This window comes from Saitoella complicata (genome assembly GCF_001661265.1).
Source record: "Saitoella complicata NRRL Y-17804 unplaced genomic scaffold SAICOscaffold_1, whole genome shotgun sequence".
In the NCBI taxonomy this organism is placed as follows: domain Eukaryota; kingdom Fungi; phylum Ascomycota; class Saitoellomycetes; order Saitoellales; family Saitoellaceae; genus Saitoella; species Saitoella complicata.
Window position 1 is genome coordinate 929,362 of NW_017566992.1, and position 12,933 is coordinate 942,294.

The 12,933-nt window shown below is 51.5% G+C and overlaps 9 protein-coding genes across 9 annotated transcripts; 4 read left to right on the forward strand and 5 right to left on the reverse strand.

Annotated features, from left to right (window-relative positions):
- Nucleotides 1-715: 715 nt before the first annotated feature.
- SAICODRAFT_48520 (uncharacterized protein) lies at nt 716-1,033 on the forward strand (the record flags this gene model as incomplete). Its single annotated transcript, XM_019168929.1, has 1 exon — nt 716-1,033. A coding segment is annotated over one exon (318 nt), but the record flags the coding sequence as incomplete, so codon positions are not given.
- Nucleotides 1,034-1,264: 231 nt separating this feature from the next.
- On the reverse strand, nt 1,265-1,924 carry SAICODRAFT_32772 (uncharacterized protein; the record flags this gene model as incomplete). Its single annotated transcript, XM_019168230.1, has 3 exons — nt 1,265-1,309; nt 1,362-1,767; nt 1,815-1,924. The coding sequence occupies 3 exons, from the start codon at nt 1,922-1,924 to the stop codon at nt 1,265-1,267; spliced, it is 561 nt and encodes a 186-aa protein (XP_019027470.1).
- A 219-nt stretch (nt 1,925-2,143) lies between these two features.
- Nucleotides 2,144-3,181, forward strand: SAICODRAFT_4538 (MRG-domain-containing protein; the record flags this gene model as incomplete). Its single annotated transcript, XM_019168806.1, has 3 exons — nt 2,144-2,536; nt 2,591-3,039; nt 3,094-3,181. The coding sequence occupies 3 exons, from the start codon at nt 2,144-2,146 to the stop codon at nt 3,179-3,181; spliced, it is 930 nt and encodes a 309-aa protein (XP_019027471.1).
- SAICODRAFT_28561 (uncharacterized protein) lies at nt 2,899-4,242 on the reverse strand. The gene is made up of 3 exons (XM_019167168.1): nt 3,927-4,242; nt 3,094-3,873; nt 2,899-3,039 (listed from the first exon to the last, which is right to left on the reverse strand). The coding sequence occupies exons 1-2, from the start codon at nt 4,149-4,151 to the stop codon at nt 3,301-3,303; spliced, it is 798 nt and encodes a 265-aa protein (XP_019027472.1). The 5' UTR covers nt 4,152-4,242; the 3' UTR covers nt 2,899-3,039; nt 3,094-3,300.
- A 116-nt stretch (nt 4,243-4,358) lies between these two features.
- On the reverse strand, nt 4,359-5,487 carry SAICODRAFT_28562 (uncharacterized protein). Its single transcript, XM_019167169.1, has one exon. It carries the CDS (start codon nt 5,391-5,393, stop codon nt 4,530-4,532), a length of 864 nt encoding a protein of 287 aa, XP_019027473.1. The 5' UTR covers nt 5,394-5,487; the 3' UTR covers nt 4,359-4,529.
- A 249-nt stretch (nt 5,488-5,736) lies between these two features.
- On the forward strand, nt 5,737-9,390 carry SAICODRAFT_51664 (uncharacterized protein; the record flags this gene model as incomplete). The annotated part of the gene is made up of 1 exon (XM_019169079.1): nt 5,737-9,390. The coding sequence occupies one exon, from the start codon at nt 5,737-5,739 to the stop codon at nt 9,388-9,390; it is 3,654 nt and encodes a 1,217-aa protein (XP_019027474.1).
- A 79-nt stretch (nt 9,391-9,469) lies between these two features.
- Nucleotides 9,470-10,609, reverse strand: SAICODRAFT_107493 (uncharacterized protein). Its single transcript, XM_019165298.1, has one exon. The coding sequence runs from the start codon at nt 10,541-10,543 to the stop codon at nt 9,653-9,655; it is 891 nt and encodes a 296-aa protein (XP_019027475.1). The 5' UTR covers nt 10,544-10,609; the 3' UTR covers nt 9,470-9,652.
- Nucleotides 10,610-10,753: 144 nt separating this feature from the next.
- Nucleotides 10,754-11,693, reverse strand: SAICODRAFT_28563 (TPR-like protein; the record flags this gene model as incomplete). Its single annotated transcript, XM_019167170.1, has 5 exons — nt 10,754-10,918; nt 10,970-11,056; nt 11,110-11,465; nt 11,516-11,638; nt 11,690-11,693. The coding sequence occupies 5 exons, from the start codon at nt 11,691-11,693 to the stop codon at nt 10,769-10,771; spliced, it is 720 nt and encodes a 239-aa protein (XP_019027476.1). The 3' UTR covers nt 10,754-10,768.
- Nucleotides 11,694-12,093: 400 nt separating this feature from the next.
- SAICODRAFT_4544 (uncharacterized protein) lies at nt 12,094-12,882 on the forward strand (the record flags this gene model as incomplete). The annotated part of the gene is made up of 1 exon (XM_019168809.1): nt 12,094-12,882. A coding segment is annotated over one exon (789 nt), but the record flags the coding sequence as incomplete, so codon positions are not given.
- Nucleotides 12,883-12,933: the final 51 nt, after the last annotated feature.

Consider the following 12,933-nt stretch of genomic DNA (forward strand, 5'->3'; position numbering starts at 1 on the left):
CACTCTTAATTGAGGCTGAGAAGGTCCGCCGTCGAAATATCCAAGAACACGGCCGCGGGAGCAGAACAGGGAAAACATCAACCTGCCATTTCCGTTGGACGAGAGAATGCTCACCAGACCTTTGCAGCAATGTCAGCGTTACACTGCTTTGGGGCTGACTGCTGCTTCCAATGCGGCGCCTCCTCACCTGCTATTTCTTGTCCCGTGTCTGCTAAATAACCAACTTGCACCGCCTATCCGATGTATGTCCACAGCGGCACAAGTATCACAAGAGTTGCCTCCAGCTGGGGCAGTGCAAGTTGGGGAAGAGGCTCCAGCTGCTCCTATCAAGAAACCACACAAGAAGAAGTTACGCAATGCTGCCGAACGAGCTGCAACGAAAAGAGATCCGGAAGCTCCAGCGAGGAGGTGGGGTGCGAAGGCGGACTCGGAAGCCACGGCCAAGAGATGGGGGAACAAGGAGTATTTGGAAGGTCCAGCGAGGAGGTGGGGTGCGAAGGCGGACTCGGAAGCCACGGCCAGGAGATGGCGGAACAAGGAGGATTCGGAAGCCGCGGAGACGAAACAAGTGGTAAAGAACGAGGATTCAGATTCGGCAAAGTCACACCCTTCGGCTTGGGCGTTGGAGAGTGATGAACAGAAATTGCTGAAGGAGAAGGAGCAATCTGCGATAACTGCTTTAGGGAAAGTCCCGAAGAATTGGAGAGAGTTTACAGATTTACCGGCATGGAAAAGACAGAAGTTCGCATTGCTGGAAAAATTTGGAGAGGAAGGATGGAACCCAAGGAAGAAGCTTTCGCCAGAAACGATGGAGGGTATTCGCGCTCTTCATGTCCAGCACCCGGAACTGTTTGCCATAAATCGACTTGCTGAGTTATTCAAGATCTCACCCGAGGCAATCAGAAGAATCTTGAGAAGCAAATGGAGACCGGCAACAGAGGAGGAACAGAAGGAGCGTGAGGCCAGATGGCAAGCCAGAGGAAAACGTATCCTTGAAAAGTGGCGCGAGGACGGGATTATCGTCACTAAAAAGGACAAGCAGATGAGGAAGGAAGCCGAGGCTAACAAAGTTCACAGAGTGGTATCGAAGAAAACGGCAAGGTTCTTCATTTAAGGGACAAATCAACTCAACTCAGGCAGGCGTTTTGCATTGGATTTCCGGCTTGCATAGCGGGTATTTTATTGGTATCAAAGGTATTCCCATTCGACTTGCACCTTACTGGCCATCACATAGGTAATAACAGTACATCATGCGTGCAAAATCCTACCTCTCTGTGGTCATCGTTCTTTCACAGAGGTCCGTCAAGACCTTTGAAACGGTTAGCCATAAGATATCCGCAAGATATTGGGGTAAGTATCACCTTGAGGCAAGCAACAAGATCATCCTCCAGCCCTTCCCCAGGCAGTTTGCCATACCTCAGATCACTCAGTCCTCCGCCGATGTCTTTCATCTCCTCCAGAACCCTGTCTGTTTCTTCATGCAGTCCCTCCAGCTCCGTCTTAAGCAAATCCTCTGCAACCTCCATTCTCGCGACGATTTCCCGCAGATCCACTTGCTTCTGGCCCGCAGCGTACAACTCGTCGCCTACCATCACCTCGTCTCTATCCACGTCCTTTCTCCTGGATTTTTCTGCCTTTCTCCGTGCTGCCAGAAGCCTTTTCGTACCGACTTTAGCTTCCACTTGGATGTTCCTTCGTATTTGGTCGGTTGTATGTGTTCGTCGTTGTTGAATGTCATTGTATATATGCTTGATCAAGGGAGAATTCCTGTCGATTTGTTAGCACAGTTCAGCGATTACCGTTCGATATCTTACCGTTTGGCTTGCGGAAAGAACTGTGTGAACTGCTGAAGGGTAACAACATCTTGAAGCGAGGATTTGGAGAGCAGAAATGAGCTGAGGATGGTTGCTTCAGACGGAGGCATGGTCGGGCCGATTGCACGATAGTTCAGAGCTGTCGATCTCTGTATTGGGTTTTGTTTATCTTTGTGGAGGTTTGGCGGTAACGTTGAACTTTGGATCCGGCATGAGCGCGAGGTCGACGCGGCGAAACACGCGAAGCATACAGCACACCGTTCTCGTTAACGGGCAGTCGATCCTTACAATCTACCGAGCTCGCAGTTTCAGAGGAAGAACGCGTCAGGATGAAGTTCGCCGCCGATGAGCGAGTGCTCTGCCATACTATGAATCTTCTCTACGAAGCCAAGATCACGAAGGTCGAAACCCGCGGTCCTAAAACCGAAGATGGCAACGACCGTCCTGAAGAAGAACAGGGTCCTTACTACTATGTCCATTACAAAGGCTGGAAGTCGTCGTGGGATGAATGGCAACCGGAGCACAATGTCTTGAAGTTCACGGATGAGAATGTGAAGACTGCGCAAGACTTGAAGAAGGCACAAGCCGCGTTAAAGAAGAAGCCAGAGAAGAAGGATAAGGGAACGCCGGCCCCGGGTGAGAAGAGAGCAGGTGACGATGCGACACCTGCAACTGCATCACGGAGTCAGAAGAGAAGTCGGGTTGATGTTGAACTGGAGAAGGTTTTGTTGCTGCGCATTCTCGTCTATCGCATGGTCGCTAACAGCATTGAACAGGAAGAAGACTATATGAAGAAGCCTGAAGTCCGCATCCATGTTCCTGATACACTCAAAGCTCTTCTCGTCGACGACTGGGAGAACATCACCAAGAACCAACAGCTCGTTACCCTGCCGCGTTCGCCGACTGTCACGGAGATCATCAACCAATACCGTGAACAGGCTACCAAGAAGCGAGCAGGGAGCGCGGAGGCGGATATTTTCGAGGAGGTCTTGGGCGGTATCAAGCTGTACTTTGACCGATGTCTGGGAAGCATTTTACTCTACAGATTCGAGAGGCAACAATACGTCGATATCAAGAAGAACTCGGGCGACCAAGAGATGAGCGATGTGTATGGTGCTGAGCATCTGCTACGGCTTTTCGTATCCCTACCTGAACTTATGGCACATACGAACATGGACGCACAAAGTGTGCAGGTTTTGAAGGACTACATCGAGGATTTCTTGAAGTGAGTTCATGCATGATATCAGCTGAGTGATTGAATTCACTAACATGTTGACAGGTTTCTCGCAAAGGATCAGTCGAACTTCTTCTTGCAGACCTATGAAAACGCAACACCAAACTACCAATCGCTGGCGAAAGTGGTATAACTGCATCCTTATGCTGAAAATATATGTCTTATGCAAGACTCCCTTCACGCTCTCCCTTGATAGGTACCTCTACAGTCACTTAATGATGTCGTACACCCATGCGTCGCAACCTACTCGTATCAAACCCCCACAAGACTCGCCAGCCTGCTGGTGCCAGCACCCGGGAAGTTTCTGATGTTGAGCAACATGCCCTTCACGCTCCGAATCTCGCTCTTGACCTTGCTTCCCAAATCGTCTCCTTCAAGTGGTTTGAACCCTCCATACGATGTAGGATACGCATTCTTTGTGATTTCCTCCTTGAGATACTCGCGTAAGGCGTCGATTGTCGAAGACATCTCTTTATATAGCGAGGAAGGTGCTGGCGCTATATCGGGTAATGTTTCTGATATAGACTGGAGAGACTTGGCGGGTGTCGGGAAGTCCAACCCATCGGTCTTTCTAAGAGCTTCATCGAGTGCATCTTCGTTGATTTCCCATTGTATTTGTGTGGAAGTCTGCGTCGATGCGTCCACGAATTTTGGCCCTTCTCCTTCTCCTGACACTTCTACTTCCTCCGTCTCCACCGGCGGCAGAGGTGGTTGTCGTAATGCTGCAGTGAGCTGTTCGTTGAGCGAACTGACTCCATCGATGGCATGCCGGTGAAAGTCTCTCCGTGCTTCTGTAAGCTGGTTGATCATGGGCTTCAGGACAAGCTAGTTAGGCCAATGTCAGTTACAATCGAGCGACTCCTGAAGACAGAACGAACCTTGTCGACAGCATACGCTCCGGCTACAGCCCCCGCGGCAGCATAAGCTGCTAGCAGTACAAGGTCTTGACTGATTCTCTTGTGGATAGCGAATGGTGATGGCGATTGGGCGGCCGAAGGGATGAATTCTTCAGGGTATATATGGATGATGGGCGGTGGAGGAGGAGGCTGCGAAAGAGTGGTCTCTGTCGATGTCGTGTCGGTTTTATCACTTCCTGGATCCATATCGAAGCTTTACGGGTACGATAGGCTCCTTGGATATCGTTGTCGTTGCTCCTTTCTCTCCCGAAGTCCTTCCTGTCGTACTCCCAGGACTTCCGCGGCCGTATTCCGGATTGCGGGGACGCCCGTACATCGGGGACCGGGGCGCACAAACTCTGTAATGGAGCAAGAGAAACTGATAAAGAGAAAAGAATGAACTGTATCTTTTTACCTAGATACTTACCTGTTACTTACCCCATGAAAACCCCAGTTGAAGACGAAACCGCCTTCTCATTGCAATATAGTGAAAACTCCCCACACATGTCCGTGTCCATTGTCCTTTCCTTTGGTCCCATCCGGTGGCCACATATCATCAAGATATTGTAGGAGTTGCGCCATAACTCATTCGGCGTTCAACCACTCAACACCCTCCTTAGCCTTCTCAACAACGTCTTCGACGCGACTTCCAGGAAGGAAGGGAACCAACCCTCTCCTCCTGCCATTCTTGTCAACCAATACGATGGCGTCCATACACCTCGTACCACAACCAGGATCCATAGCAGCCATGCTCAATGTCATCGTCCTCGTCGTGTCCGAAAGGATGGGAAGCGTAACGGCGTTGACCGGGAGCGTAGACAGATAGCGAAGGTGCATCCAGGGCGAGTCAGTTCCAACGGCGAAGACGCGGGCGTCGAGACGGCGGAAGGCAGTGTGAGCCTTCGACATGGCGAAAATGAGTTCAGGGCCGTCGAGGGCGGTGCTAGTAGCCCACCCACCGCTCCAGAAACACAAGACCAACACTGTGCATCCAGTAGAAGCTGACAAGCTTTCGAGGAGCTCTGCGTGCGGGATGCGCTGCACTTTGCCTGTAGGGTACGCGACATCCATATCAGCGGCTTCGAGCATCAAACCATGCTCCGGTGCTGTCAACCAAGATGGACGCGCGGCAGCGATATTCGTGAACTGCTGTGGTTGAAACCTGGATCTGGATGAAACTGGCTTGAGGACCCTCTTGTTCGAGAAGCTGGTAGCGACGGGCGTCATGGGCTCTTCATCATCATAACCCGACTGTCGACGCTTCCGCGATGCCGAAGACGGCGAGGGCGTGTATGGAGCGTACCAAGTCGCGTTGTGTGTCTGAATGCTCGAAGGAGTGTGAAAGAACGCGTTTGTGGAGTTGTATGCTGGCGTCGTTGCCGATGCGCTCGGGAAGGCGTGAACGTACTGAGGCACGGGCGACGGCATGTCAAGCTCCATTTGCGACATCTTTGAGAGCAATATCGAGTTGTATACAGGAATGTATGCTTTGCTCGAAGCGAGTGCAAATAGCAAGAATGGAGATGGGTGGGGAGTCGAAGGGAGCGCGGGTCCAAATTCAGGGAAGCAGCGGGGAGGACGACGCGCCTAAATTGCATTGCCTGTCAAAATGGGAAGGGACCCAACCGCGTCAAGTTGGGCAGACGGGAGTGTGGAAACATTGGGGAAACAGGTTTAAACTTTTGCATTATAGATTCGCGTGTTCTGGTCGTCATCTGGTCATCCACGCCTTATCGATAGCGTGGGCTCCCGGACGACAACGACGACATAGACCCCCCCGACATCGCCAGCAATGGCCGATAGGCCTTCTTCTCCGACAAAGTTCCTTCCTGGAGCGAGGGTTCATTACGCTGGCGGGAAGAAAGGCCCCTGCGATGGCACTGTCCGCTTCAATGGCACCGCTTCTTTCGCAACCGGTCGTTTCATCGGCGTCGAACTGGACCAACCAGTGGGATTGAACGACGGCTCAAAAGATGGCGTAACGTACTTCACCTGTAAAGAAGGACATGGTGTATTTGTGCGTGCAAATGCATTGACCTCCTTGAAGGACGAGGATGCGAAGAGCGATGCAGGGAGTGCTGCCAGCACAGAAAGGTTGAGCAGTAGGGCGTCACCGGTCCCACCACCTAGCAGAGACTCGTCTATATCGCGACGCCAGTCCTCTATTGCCAGTCAATCGGACTCTCGAGCAACGTCGCCATTCAAGATACCGGCTCTTCCGCTGCCACGGACTGGTACTGGTCCGCGATTGTCCATGAACACAAACACAGCTCTGCCGCCTATATCAGCTGTCCGCAGGACGAGCGGTACGACGCCTACGACAGTCGCAGGGCGAAGATTGTCACGGACGCCATCCCAGACCAGCGATACTATACCAACCGCAGATAAACCTGTGTCAAGTCGTACACCCTCTGCCACTGCACTGCGGCCGCCGTCAACAGTCCGCAGGCTCACCCCAGTAGGACCAGCGTTAGACGACAAACGTGATACTACACCTGTGGTGCGGCCCCCGAGTTCGACAGGTACGTCTGCCGCCCGCCGTCTAGAGTCGAACGTATCTTCAACCTCTACAGCAAGTTCGAAAGACTTTGACGACCTTCGTGCCAAATATGTGAAACTTGCCAAGGAAAAAATGAAGTTGGAGGGTCAATTACCGAGCTTATCGGAGGAGATTGCTTCACTGCGGAAACGGAACAGCGCCCTCGAGCGCACCTTGAAGACGTTGGAAGATGAAAAGATCACCATGGAGGCTCGAGATGTGGATCATGACGAAATCGTGGAAATGGCTACGTTGGACAAGGAGATGGCAGAGGAGAAATGCGAGGTCCTTACAAGCGAATTGGAAATCCTGAAAGAGAAGCTTGAGGAGCTACAGCTTGAGGTCGAAGTATTGCGGGAAGAAAACGGTGGAATGGGACGAGGTACCACCGAGGAGGAAAAGGGAAGCTCTGGGTGGATTCAGATGGAGAAGCAAAATGAGCGTCTGAAGGAGGCACTTGTAAGGCTGCGGGACATTTCGGCTGAGACTGAAGCGGAGCTGAAAGCACAGTTGAAGAGTGCCGAGAAAGAACTGCAGCAAGCACAGCAAGTAAAGCCGCTGTACAATATCACCAAAGAGCGCCTAGAGCAGAGTGAATCAATTGTCGATGAGCTTCGGCAACAACTTGATGCTGCCATGGGCGCGGAAGAAATGCTGGAGGATCTCACAGAGAAGAACCTCACGATGTCGGAACAGCTTGCGCAAATGCAATCCACAATTGAGGATCTTGAAGCGCTTAAGGAGTTGGCTGACCAGCTCGAGGAAGATCACATCGAAACAGAGAAGCAGATGCAGCAGGAAATCGATTACAAAGACATGTTGGTCCGTGATCAGACGAAGCGTATTCACGCAATGGAGGAAACTACCTTCGACTATGAGAGCACGATCATGCGGTTCAGAGATCTTGTGGGCGTGATGCAGGCAGACATTGATTCGTTGAGACGGGCAAGGGAGATGAGTGACACTGAGACTGATCAACTCAACGCAAGAACCCGAACAATCGAGGATCTGAATCTCAAACTCCAGGCGGTTTCGACGGGTTCTCAAGCGAAGACTATCGACCTTGAATTGGGTAAGCTGCAAGCCCTTGAAGCAGGCGAACAACTGGCAATCGTGCAACTGTACCTTCCCGACAGCTTCGCCGAGCATCGTGATGCCATGGATGTCTTGATGAAATTCAAGCGCATAGCATTCAAAGCCAATCTCTTGCACCAGTTGCTTCAGAAAAGACCAGTGCAGACAACATTGCGCAGCGAGGACGACGTTGCCGCTTTCACCGAGGTTTTGGAACACCTGGTCTCCATCAACGGGTTGAGCACGCAGTTCATGGCCTACCTGGATAAGTGCGATGTGGAACAGTTCCTCTCTTTTGGCGCTGTCCTTTTCGAGCTGGAGCCCGTTGAGAAGACGCTCGATAGATGGATCCTAGCAATGAGGCAGGACGAGGTGCGTGAAAGGCCATTGTCTGAAGAGCTGCGTGGGAACGTCGCTCTGCTTTCACATCTGAGTGAAGTCCGGCTTGGCAGCACCTCCAACGCCTCTCCAGAAAGATATCTTTCCCTGGCTGGGTCTATCGAGCAGTTTGTATCAAACGTGGAGGTGATTATATCGCCTGTCAGGCAGTTCGTCAACGAACGTATCACGCCTTCTGACGAGACTCACGTGGACGGTTCCGATACCCTGAAGAAGCTCGAAAAGGTCATCGGTCAAGCGAGGAACGCTAAAGTCGTCATCGGCAGGGTTTCGAGTATTCTAAATGGCCTCAAGTCCAATGGAAGTACGCCTGACACAAATGCTCTCGCCACTCTTGAAGAGGTTGCTAGCTTGTGCCGGAACGCCTTAAACCTCTGCCGCGACGTTACTAAGCAATTACGCATAGCCGCTGATGATGCTCAAGAAAAGGGCATACCACTAACTACCGATGCAGTCTCGCCTGCGCTTGGTGGTTTGGACCAGGCTCGGAGTGTTTTAGGGGAGGTGACATCTGCTCTTGAACAACTAGATGTAAGACCCAGTCATGCGCAGCAGGCAGCGAAGGTTGACAAACGAGCTCATCCATGGGTTCTACATGCCAGGTCACTCAAGAACGAAGCCGCAAGTGCCACGGCTGCAGAGGAAGCCATCACGCGTGCGGAGGCCAAGCTTATCAACACAGTTACACTGTTGAAGGTTAAGGATAAGGATCTAGAGGAAGCACATCTCAAGATCGAGTTGCTGGAAGCCCGCATGAAGGATGTCAAGAAACAAAGTGACGAGATTGCGACGTTGAAAACCCAGGGTGAGGCGGCTGCGTTACGGGAACGCGAGCTCACCGTCATTGTGGAAGATTTAACTAAGGACGTCGAAAGGTTGGAGAGGGACCTTGATCTCATGAGAAAGGCCGTGGAGGATGTGGGGCCAAGAAGGGGCACAGTTACTACGGTTTCCTCCGCTGAAGCCGACAAGCAGGTCAAGCGCCTACATGCGCTTGAGGAAGAAGTGAAGACGCTGCAATCCATCGTTGCTCGTTTCCGTGCGGAGTCTCACAAAGCTATGACTAGTGATGCTCTCTTAACCAAATCATGGCTGGAAGAGCCGCTCATGGTAAAACCTATCAGCCGCGATCCTCCTGAAGCAACAATGATCCGGGATGCACGTGCTTTGCTCTGTACACTGCGTGAGTTCACTTCCGAGGCGAAAGTGGTTGATCTTTCCACGTCCTCCGTATTTGATGGGAGTCATGGGAGGAAGTGGGTTCCAGTCAAGAAGACGGCGCGATGGCAAGTCCTCAAGGATGCCGAGGAGTGGAGCAAAATTACCGTAAGAAAGGAGAATATGTTAAAGACGCTGAGGATGGGAAGCAGGAAGAAGGAAGCGTCTGATACAGCGAACAGGAAGCTGCTACCTGCAGTAAAGGTTGCGGGATGACAACATTTTTGTCTCTTGATTGACGAGGAGTTTTGCTTGGCTTTATTTTCGGTTAGCTCAGGCGTTACATTCTATTTCTAATCTGGTCAATTCCTTGCTCATGGACAGCAGTCAGCTACAGTGCCGGACTTCTTTCGCAGAATCCGCAGCTGGTCTGGTTTCGGTTTTCCTCTGCCTTTAATTTTGAGATTCCGACGGTTGTGCACGTCACCAGACGATTTCCCTCATCTGTGTGGTTATGCCTTGACTATTGCCAAGTTGATTACAACGCCCCATCCTTTGGTTCATCAACCTTTTGCTTTTGAATGCTTGGTCCACGATAGCCACGAGATGCTGGATTCTTCTGCTCATCGACCTTCTGCTGATCAACCTTCCGCTCATCGGCCTTTGGTTCACGGTATTCACGAGATGCTGGATTTCTCTGCCCATGAATCGGTGGTTCACGGTATTCACGAAATGCTGGTTTTCTCTGCCCATGAACCGTTGGGCCACGATGCCCACGAGATGCTGTGTTCTTCAGTGTTTCCAAGATATGGCACAGTGTTTCGTGGATCTCTTTTTCAAGGTGGGGGACATCGAAGTTTTTACCTCCAAGTACAGGACCTCCTGCAGTCACTTGGATCATAATATCCCGATCTGCTGCTTGAAGTAACTCGTGCGTAGGACTCTTAGGGTCCGTGATACTCTTGAACACAGCAGCACGCATTCGTTTCCTTGCAATGGTTCGGTAAACCGCTTTTGCACCTGCCTGTTTCTTGCTTGTCAAGATGCACACTCGCGGTAACTTCTGGACAGGCTCTGTCGAAGGTATCCCCACACCGTACCGTTTGGCCAGTTCACCGCGGAATTGCATTCCCTTCCACTTTTCTGGCAAAGCCGGCTGAGGCATCGGCATATCCGGAACTCGAGGACCTACTCGGATGTTGTAGAGTTCCTTGTAAACGACTCGCCATCTCGAACCCATAACAGAACGGATCTGCCTGAGGTTCAGGCCCTTCAAACATGACGGGTGGTTTGGAGTGGTTGTCGTTGACCGGTGTATCAGGTCAACTGTTTTTGCTAGGTCCGTTTCATGTTGAGCAGTGTGACTGATTGAACGACTCAGCAGACGAGATGAACGCAAAACGTTGCCGTTGAATTCCTTGACAAGCATTCTTGATGTTTGCTCTTGGTGAAAGCTGCATGCGGTCACGGCGACACACGCATGCCGCCGATTGATATCGATGTCGATACCTTAGCTACCTAGTCAGCCGGGTTGTGAAGTTGTGCACAAAAAGACAATATAGCATTCATTATAAGGTAGGACTCATGACCCGAATAGAGTCCATCCCCGTCTCATAAAACCACCCTTCCTATTCTACTCGTACCAGCGCTCCTCCTATGTCAAATCAGGCTCATCTTCAATGCCATTCTTAATCTTCAGCAACAGCGTCGTCTTCCACTTATCCAACTTACTCAACTGATCGTAACCGAACACCTTCTCCGTGAAGAGCTCCTGGTCAGCGGACTCGATCGCTGTGACAATATCCTACGGTCATATCTCAGTATGGGCGGTACCAGTTCATGTGAATTGACTGACCTGGAGAAGCTCGAATTCTCGCGTGGACATGAAGCCAGGATCGAGATTGAGATAGGTGTCGAAAGCTCGCTTTGTTGCGACGAGATCCTGTGGTTCATAAGTCAGCCCTGCTCATACCCTACAAAGTTGATCCAACACACCCCAGAAGCGATATGACACAATCCAGCCTTAAAGAAGTACTCCTTTACGCTATACCTGGTCAAGTTATTCGAAACACTCGACCTCGCCACATCCTCGAATCTCGCAATCGCACGAGCATAATCTTCCTGCAGCGCCGCCAACTCACCAACCTTGAGCCACGCCTTATTCGCGAGTGCTTCGGCCTGATCACCGGAAAACCATTCACCCGCGACATCATATGCTTCGAGCGCCTTAGGAATATCACTGAGCTCCAGCTCGTAGAGACCTGCGAGATCAGATTTGTTGGTTGCGGCTCTGCGGAAGTTTCCTTTGGCGGTGTACATTTGGATGGCGCTTTCCATCACGCGGGCAGCGTCTACACTATTGATCAGCGTTGCCAAGCAAGATCAAGTTTCGCCAACACACCTTCGGGATCTGTCTTCCTGTAGACTTTGTATGCCTCTACTAAAGTGTTGGGCGCATCATCCTTTTCATCCGTCTTCAACTGCATCGCCGCGGCTTTCTCGAACGATTGCCCAGCTTCCTTGCCTACAACCACGGGTCAGCATCACCCGCACCAACAATGCTTCAGTTTCGTACTCATTCTCTGAAGCTTGAAAGCATTTGCTGCTTGAATGTAGAGCTCCGCGGCATCCTCGTAGTTCGTCGTGCCTCCGCCGAAAAAACGGCTGAATCCACCACCACCGCCGGAGGCGGCTTTCTTGTCTGCCTGAAGGTTCTGTAAGCCAAGCACGCAGCTCTCAGCATTTGGGAGCGACCTACCTTTTGAAGAAGAGCCTGAGCATCGGCCATCGTTTGGTGGTTTGTTGTTGCAAATGCTTATCGGCACTGACGTCGTCTTACCGGTATGTGCGGTGCTGTGGGTCAGTGCAGGGATCGCGGCCGGGGTTACTGCTGTGTGCAAAATTCTTGACGCGCATCATTTTACCGCATATTCGTGCAGGACACGACCAATCCACCAAACACGCCGCCAAACCTTGAAAATGCCTCCAAGGAAGCTGAAAGGAGCTGCTAAGGCTTCGTATAAGCGCAGGGCATCGTCTCGTACCCCCAAACCGCCCTCCCGTCTCCTCGAAGATGCAGCCTCACCACCACCTACAAATACAGTCCGGAGGGAAAAATGGCCTAAGACAGTCATCGAACTCGAAGACGAAGACGCACCGGTTGATACTATCAGCAGATTCGACGACTTCCAGGTCTTCGTTCTCGTCTCTAGGCAAAAGAACCACAGGTATCCTCAAGCACACTGGACGGTCAATCCATTCAAGTCTTGGGCCGACCAAGAGCAGCTTTTGATCGATGTCGCCCTCGAGGAGCTCCGTCATGATCATATGGTCGTCGAAGGCGTCAACAAATCCTCCCTGAAGCCCAATATCAGCTGGAAAGTCTGCCGTGGAAGGAGCCGGGATGCACCATGGTGCAGACTACGAACGGAGGACGACTGGGAAGGCTTCATTGATGCCGTCCACACTGAGCGCAACACACCCAAGGTCGAATGGTCAGCTTTTATCCTAATCGAAACACACTACGACCCTACAAGGGCTGCTTCTCAATTCGAGTTCGACCAGCAAACCCCGTTGCACCCCTCTCAGACTCAGTCCAGGGCCCGAAAGCCTCTCATCCCTCGACCTAGGCACAGTGCTACCAACACTGCTCTCCAGGGCATTTCGAATGAACTTGCGAATGATCCTCAACGCTACAAAAGGATCCTTGCTGTTCAGACCCTACAGGCTAAGCACAAATGCGCCAAGCACCACCAGCAGTACTGCTATGTTCATCCTTTTCTGGCTATCATCGATACATATCCAATGATCTCCTCAATC